The sequence below is a fragment of the Nerophis lumbriciformis genome, linkage group LG16, assembly GCF_033978685.3.
Source record: "Nerophis lumbriciformis linkage group LG16, RoL_Nlum_v2.1, whole genome shotgun sequence".
Taxonomy (NCBI): Eukaryota; Metazoa; Chordata; class Actinopteri; order Syngnathiformes; family Syngnathidae; genus Nerophis; species Nerophis lumbriciformis.
Genome location: NC_084563.2, coordinates 27513607 through 27522098, shown reverse-complemented (window position 1 = coordinate 27522098; position 8492 = coordinate 27513607). Strand labels below are relative to the sequence as shown.

At 37.9% G+C, this 8492-nt stretch overlaps 1 protein-coding gene across 4 annotated transcripts in view; it reads right to left on the bottom strand.

Moving 5' to 3' along the window:
- Nucleotides 1–8492, bottom strand: part of LOC133617135 (uncharacterized) — a 29916-nt gene that overhangs the window by 9888 nt on the left and 11536 nt on the right. Inside the window, exon 4 of one of the 4 annotated variants that reach the window (XM_061976902.2) lies at nucleotides 6515–6687. In XM_061976902.2, the coding sequence (XP_061832886.1) occupies nucleotides 6515–6687 (173 nt within the window). Of the gene's footprint in view, nucleotides 1–4647; nucleotides 6688–8492 lie in introns of those variants that run through there. The other 3 variants (XM_061976901.2, XM_061976900.2, XM_061976899.2) reach the window with 3 other exon arrangements.

The following is an 8492-nucleotide window of genomic DNA, read 5'->3' as shown; positions in this document are numbered from 1 at the left end:
CATTTTCTGCTAGTGGTGTTCAGCATTTTACCTAACACAAGTGTTCTGTTTTTGTGTTGTTGTTCAGGCCTCCGCCACTGAGGATGCAGAAAGGGACATTGCCCTCACAGTCATTGGATATACAAACCCCGTTTCCATATGAGTTGGGAAATTGTGTTAGATGTAAATATAAACGGAATACAGTGATTTGCAAATCATTTTCAACCCATATTCAGTTGAATATGCTACAAAGACAACATATTTGATGTTCAAACTCATAAACTTTTTTTTTTTTTGCAAATAATCATTAACTTTAGAATTTGATGCCAGCAACACGTGACAAAGAAGTTGGGAAAGGTGGCAATAAATACTGATAAAGTTGAGAAATGCTCATCAAACACTTATTTGGAACATCCCACAGGTGAACAGGCTAATTGGGAACAGGTGGGTGCCATGATTGGGTATAAAAGTAGATTCCATGAAATGCTCAGTCATTCACAAACAAGGATGGGGCGAAGGTCACCACTTCGTCAACAAATGCGTGAGCAAATTGTTGAACGGTTTAAGTAAAACCTTTCTCAACCAGCTATTGCAAGGAATTTAGGGATTTCACCATCTACGGTCCGTAATATCATCAAAAGGTTCAGATAATCTGGAGAAATCACTGCACGTAAGCAGCTAAGCCCGTGACCTTCCATCCCTCAGGCTGTACTGCATCAACAAGCGACATCAATGTGTAAAGGATATCACCACATGGGCTCAGGAACACTTCAGAAACCCACTGTCAGTAACTACAGTTGGTCGCTACATCTGTAAGTGCAAGTTAAAAATCTCCTATGCAAGGCGAAAACAGTTTATCAACAACACCCAGAAACGCCGTCGGCTTCGCTGGGCCTGAGCTCATCTAAGATGGACTGATACAAAGTGGAAAAGTGTTTTGTGGTCTGACGAGTCCACATTTCAAATTGTTTTTGGAAATTGTGGACGTTGTGTCCTCCGGACCAAAGAGGAAAAGAACCATCCGGATTGTTATAGGCACAAAGTTGAAAAGCCAGCATGTGTGATGGTATGGGGGTGTATTAGTGCCCAAGACATGGGTAACTTACACATCTGTGAAGGCACCATTAATGCTGAAAGGTACATACAGGTTTTGGAGCAACATATGTTGCCATCCAAGCAACATTACCATGGACGCCCCTGCTTATTTCAGCAAGACAATGCCAAGCCACGTGTTACATCAACGTGGCTTCATAGTAAAAGAGTGCGGGTACTAGACTGGCCTGCCTGTAGTCCAGACCTGTCTCCCATTGAAAATGTGTGGCGCATTATGAAGCCTAAAATAGCACAACGGAGACCCCCGGACTGTTGAACAACTTAAGCTGAACATCAAGCAAGAATGGGAAAGAATTCCACCTGAGAAGCTTCAAAAATGTGTCTCCTCAGTTCCCAAACCTTTACTGAGTGTTGTTAAAAGGAAAGGCCATGTAACACAGTGGTGAACATGCCCTTTCCCAACTACTTTGGCACGTGTTGCAGCCATGAAATTCTAAGTTAATTATTATTTGCAAAAAAATAAATAAAGTTTATCAGTTTGAACATCAAATATCTTGTCTTTGTAGTGCATTCAACTGAATATGGGTTGAAAAGGATTTGCAAATCATTGTATTCTGTTTTTATTTACATCTGACACAATTTCCCAACTCATATGGAAACGGGGTTTGTACATAATGTGTGAAGATGGCGATAGGCAGCCAGAGGATGTGGGAGTTGTTATCGTAGGCTTTAAAGTCCTGAGCAACGTGGATAATAATGATAATGATAATGATATTCGGCCTCATTTATGCCCTTGATCTAAGCTTTGCAGACAACCTCAAGTACACATTTGAGTTTTTCCAGAAGATCCTAATGAACCTGGATGGGAACAAGCTGAACACAAAGATACAGCAGCTGGAAATCAAGTTGTTTGCATGAGAGGTGAACACTTGTTGACAAAGTTCATCATCGGATCTTTATTTTTGCTTGTATTGTTTTTGCCTTCATTTTCACCCATTTAAGACAATATGACCTACAACATTTTCAACTTGAGAATTGGACTCAGAATTGACTAAGTTAGAGGGAAGAAGAGGCTGTTTAGTGAAGTGCTGAAGTACACAATCAACATATGAAATGCAGTCATGGGGAGTGGAGAGAGATGACTTTAGGGTTTAGACTGGATCAACTTTACCTCCCCATTTTATCTCTGAGTGTGACGACCCTCCACACTTCTCTCCTCCGTTTCATCACTCAACTCAGGATAAATGGATTGAGTTCCATTCAAGATTTTGGATTTTTATATATATATTTTGAATAGCTAGTACTGTCTCATGTTTTGTTTTTACTTGCTAACGTTCAAAAGCTATTTGCTAACATCCCATTAATATCAGATTCCTGGTCTGTGAATGTTAAGTTTTTCTTATTTATTTTTGTTTGTTGCCAATTTGATGCATGGGAATTTTGTATTTGCCTTCTTTTCTTTTCTTTACTGAATGCAGCTGAGATAGGCTCCCGCAGCCCCAAAAGGGACAAGCGGTAGAAAATGGATGGATGGAACTCTAGTACATTAAGGCTAATGGCTACATTAGCACACTTGCGCAGGACTCAAATGTGTTTTTGCAGTTTCCTGAGTGTTAATTTTACACCACTTTAAACTATTTTGGAGAACCATTTCTCGTAAAGTTTGCCTGGAGTTATTTAAGAAAAGGTAAAACTGTTTCTTGGTGTTTTATAACTAAGACTGAGTTCTCTATGCTTTGTATCAAGTCAATTTAACATCCTTGTTTATATAAAACTAAGTTCTTGGTCTGTGTTGGTACGCAAATCTGACATCTTTATGTCAAATTGACTTCTTGATGTTTTGTTTTTACTCAAACGCAACATTTTGGTTTGTGTTTGCAAGTAACTTTGACATCTTGTGGTGTTATATTCAAGATTGTTGAATTAAGGATTATTCTACATTAAAAATACAACCTGATGTGTTTTTATGGGATCTAGGGTGATTTTTAGCTTGCTTAATTTCCAATCAATTTTGAGTTGGGCACATATAAATCAATTTCACTTAGTAACTAAAATAATTTCATTTTAGCTGTATTTGTTAAAAATGAGTCTGACAAATGTAAATCAATTTCGCTTAGTTATTGCAATAATTTCAGTTTGGCTTTATTTGCTAAAAATTTGTTGGATTAACACATTTTTGTTGTGTTGTGAGAATGTACTAATTTTGAGTTGGGGCAACATATATTTGTTAGATAGAAATCCTGCCCTCATTTTAATTGAGTTTATCCAATTAGTCATTTTTTTGAGCGTGTGGTGTCATTTTTCTACCTTTTAAGAGAAGTATTTGATCTTAAATATATATATAATCCTCCATATTGGCAGCCATAGTGATTCATTTATTCAGCAGAGCATTAAAACTTGGATCTGACAAAAAGTAAACACAAATGCTGTCTTCCTCGCTGATAAAACATGATAGCAACATGCACCTGCTAGCTCATGATCGCCCCCACTTCTCAGTGTGGCGAGTTGGAATACTACAAGAGGGGCTTAAAGCTGTATTTTTAGTCTTATTATCAAGGAATAATGAAGTCACACTTATATTAAAACATTAATGCTAAGGTTTCGTCCAGTATTGGACCGGTAATGTCTGATGATGATGATGATGATGATGAAGAGGTATCTGTGCAAGTGAACAATTGGATCCACAAGGGACAACAACCCTTTCCACAGACTACACACACACATCAGAAACATAAATGTTAGAAGCCTACAACAATATATGTGAAGAAGACTTTAGGATTAAAAGTGAAGATGTGAGGTGAAATAAGTACAAATGCAGCAATAAAAACAAGCAACTCCACTCACGGTGGCTCTAAAGTTCAGTGATGTGTTGCTAACTTCAGCATTTTTCTTCTTTATTGATGTTTTGCAGTAGTTAACATCCATGATGTAACAATGCTGCTAATCTACCAGAGTCCACATTTTGTTAACGCGATGTTGCAGAGTCTTGTCAACCAAGACAGCCCCACAACATCCAGAGCTCATGGTTAAAGTTAAAAGGTTTAAAGTCAAAGCTTATGGTTTAATGTTTAAAGGGGAACATTATCACAATTTCAGAAGGGTTAAAACCATTAAAAATCAGTTCCCAGTGGCTTATTTTATTTTTCGAAGTTTTTTTCAAACTTTTACCCATCACGCAATATCCCTAAAAAAAAAGCTTCAAAGTGCCTGATTTTAACAATCGTTATATACACCCGTCCATTTTCCTGTGACGTCACACAGTGATGCCAACACAAACAAACATGGCGCAGCAAGCTAGAGCGACAGTAGCTCAGATTCAGACTCGGATTTCAGCGGCTTAAGCGATTCAACAGATTACGAATGTATTGAAACGGATGGTTGTAGTGTGGAGGCAGGTAGCGAAAACGAAATTGAAGAAGAAACTGAAGCTATTGAGCCATATCGGTTTGAACCGTATGCAAGCGAAACCGACGAAAACGACACGACAGCCAGCGACACGGGAGAAAGCGAGGACGAATTCGGCGATCGCCTTCTAACCAACGATTGATATGTGTTTGTTTGGCATTAAAGAAACTAACAACTATGAACTAGGTTTACAGCATATGAAATACATTTGGCAACAACATGCACTTTGAGAGTGCAGACAGCCCAGTTTTCATCAATTAATATATTCTGTAGACATACCCTCATCCGCTCTCTTTTCCTGAAAGCTGATCTGTCCAGTCCAGTTGGAAATGCATCTGCTTTGAGTGTCGCAGGATATCCACACATTCTTGCCATCTCTGTTGTAGCATAGCTTTTGTCGGTAAAGTGTGCGGAACAAACGTCCAATTTCTTGCCACTTTGGCATCTTTGGGCCACTGGTGCAACTTGAATCCGTCCCTGTTCGTGTTGTTACACCCTCCGACAACACACCGACGAGGCATGATGTCTCCAAGGTACGGAAAACAGTCGACAAAACGGAAAATAACAGAGCTGATTTGACTCGGTGTTTGAGAAAATGGCGGATTGCTTCCCGATGTGACGCCACGTTGTGACGTCATCGCTCCGAGAGCGAATAACAGAAAGGCGTTTAATTCGCCAAAATTCACCCATTTAGAGTTCGGAAATCGGTTAAAAAAATATATGGTCTTTTTTCTGCAACATCAAGGTATATATTGACGCTTACATAAGTCTGGTGATAATGTTCCCCTTTAAAGTTTAAAACATTATTCAGCAATTTAAAAGCATTTGTAAAACATTGTTTGAAAATAGCTGTGTAATCACATTGTTAGCATCTCTGTTTTTGTGGTTTAAAGGTTTACAACCTACTGATGATTTTGAAGATCAACTGAAATTAAACCAACAATGCTTCAAATTGAAAAATAAAAAGTTGATCAATTGGAAATCGTTAGTTATCCTTTTTGGAGTAGAAGAGTGGAACTTAACAGTAGCTACATATATAATACTCAATACATGCACACAACTTAAAAAGTAAGTACAGGACAACATATAAGACTAGAAGATGAGAAGCACTACATACAACATCAAATATACATTCATATTAAACATGCTGTGTTTTTAAACTACATTTAGCACAATCACTAATTAAGTGTTTTTACATCCCTGCAGCTTCCATGACTGTTACACACTTGTGTCTACTGACCTGATACTTATACCTGAACCTTTAAACACACGCAGTGCAACTAAAAGGTTTCCCTCCAGTGTGTGTTCTCATGTGTGTGGCCATGTGATGCTTGCTGGAGAAACTCTTCTTACAAGCAGAGCAAGTAAAAGTTTTCTCACCTGTGTGTGTTCTCATGTGTGATATCATGTTATTCTTAGTGTTGAATCTTTTAGCACAAGCTGAGCAAGCAAAAGGTTTATCTCCAGTGTGTGTTCTCATGTGTCTGGTCATGTCTTTCTTAGTGTTGAATCTTTTAGCACAAACAGAGCAAGTAAAAGGTTTCTCTCCAGTGTGTATTCTCATGTGTGTGGTCATGTCTTTCTTAGTGTTGAATCTTTTAGCACAAAAAGAGCAAGTAAAAGGTTTCTCTCCAGTGTGTGTTCTCATGTGTCTGGTCATGTTACAATTTTGGAAAAAACTCTTCCCACAAACAGAGCAAGTAAAATGTTTCTCTCCATTGTGTGTTCTCATGTGTGTGGTCATGATTTGCTTTGTGGAGAAACTCTTCTTACAAACAGAGCAAGTAAAAGGTTTCTCTCCAGTACCGGTATGTGTTCTCACGTGTCTTGTAAAATTACTCTTCCATTTAAATGATTTCCCACATTCAGAGCAGTCAAAGTGTTTGTTGTTAGTGTGATGTCTCGTATCACCTTTAGAGTCATTCTTACTCTCCAAAGGTTTTTGGATGTGGTCACTGTGATCAGAAGAGTGTGACATCATGTGGTCCATGTCTGACCGTGGAGCAAAGATGCTGTCTGGTTCTGACTTGATATCTTCACAATGCTCTCCATCAGCTTCTGTGATGTGTTGACTTACAAGCTCCGCCCCTCTGTTCTCCTCACTTTGACAGTGATGAAGCTGTAAGGACTGAGCTTCATCTTCATCATGAAGCTGCTCCTCTTTAATGTGGGAGGGGGCCTGTAGCTCCTTCTGTCCCACACTGGTGTGCCACTCCTCTTCATGACTCCCCGCTGACACCCGCTGGACGTCTGCAGAACAAATAAGGTGTTACTGTATTGAAGTTTGCAGTATTCAAACTATTGACATGTGAGCTAGGCCAAATAGACAGTGATGGGCAAGCTACCTGGACAATGTAGTAAGCTAAGCTACAAGTTACTCTCAATTAAATGTAGCTAAGCTATCCTCAGAGAATTGTAGCACGCTACACTACAAGCTACACTGCAAAAGTAGCTTGCCACATCAAAGCTACATTTAACAGCATTTATATATATATATATATATATATATATATATATATATGTATTGGCCCACATGTATAATATCAATGTTTATGTTGTCCATGGAAAGAAGTTAGTAAGAAGCAAAAGAAAAACAACCAACCATGGATGACAAAAGGACTGAAAAATGCTTGTCACAAAAAAAATACATTATATGGAATATTAATAACACAGACATCTATAGAGGCAGAAAATAAGTATAAGAAATATAAAAACAAGCTAATTGGTATATTAGGAACATGTAAGAAGGAATACTAGAGACAATTATTACAGAAGAACAGAAACAACATGAGAGCAACATGGGGCATCCTAAAGAGCATCATTAAAAATGCTGCTAAGAAAGATTACCCCCAGTACTTTCTACATGGAAATACACAAAATGACAATATGAACCAAATAGTTGAACGTTTTAATGATTACTTTGTTAATATCGGAAACAATGTGGAACAAAGATTTCCAAATGCAGATGATGGATCAGTTGAGGACTTGAGTGAGCTCATAGACAGAAATCCCAATTCCATGTTTCTTAAGAACGTGACAAAAGAAGAAATAATCAAAATTGTAAAACATTGTAAATCCAAGACCTCAACCGACTGTCATGGAATAGATATGGTAACCATAAAAAAGGTTATAGAAGACATTTCAGAACCTCTGACATATATCAGCAACGTATCATTTCTAACCCGCAAATTCCCTGACAAAATGAAAATTGCAAAAGTCGTACCAATTTATAAGAATGGAGACATACACCACTTTACTAACTACACACCAGTTGCATTACTTCCACCATTCTCCAAAATCATGGAAAAACTATTCAATAGCTGATTATTTATTTATCAACAAAAGTGGGACGCTGGTGGAGAACCAATATGGACTCCCAGCAAATATCTCAACATCTGGTCAACATATGTACAAACCCCGTTTCCATATGAGTTGGGAAATTGTGTTAGATGTAAATATAAACAGAATACAATGATTTGCAAATCATTTTCAACCCATATTCAGTTGAATATGCTACAAAGACAACATATTTGATGTTCAAACTGATAAACATTTTTTTTTTGCAAATAATCAGTTGGGAAAGGTGGCAATAAATACTGATAAAGTGACATGGCCTAAACATATCCACATATATATGGTGTATCGTGACATGGCCTAAACATATCGAGATATTAATAAAAGGCCATATCGCCCAGTCCTAATTAGAATGTGATTTTTTTTTTAAATATATATATCCACCATCATGTCTTTTATAATGATTGTGAACGATAGAAAAATTCCCCCAAAAAGTGCAGTTCCCCTCTAAATTCCAATGATTAGATTTAAGACTTGAAGTGTATGAGCATGAAGTGATGAAGCCTACCGTATTTTCCGCACCATAAGGCGCCCTGGGTTATAAGCCGCGCCTTCAATGAACGGCATATTTCAAAACTTTGTCCACCTATAAGATGCCCCGTGCTATAAGCCACATCTAACTGCGCTAAAGGAATGTCAAAAAAACAGTCAGATAGGTCAGTCAAACTTTAATAATATATTAAAAACCAGCGTGATGTGGG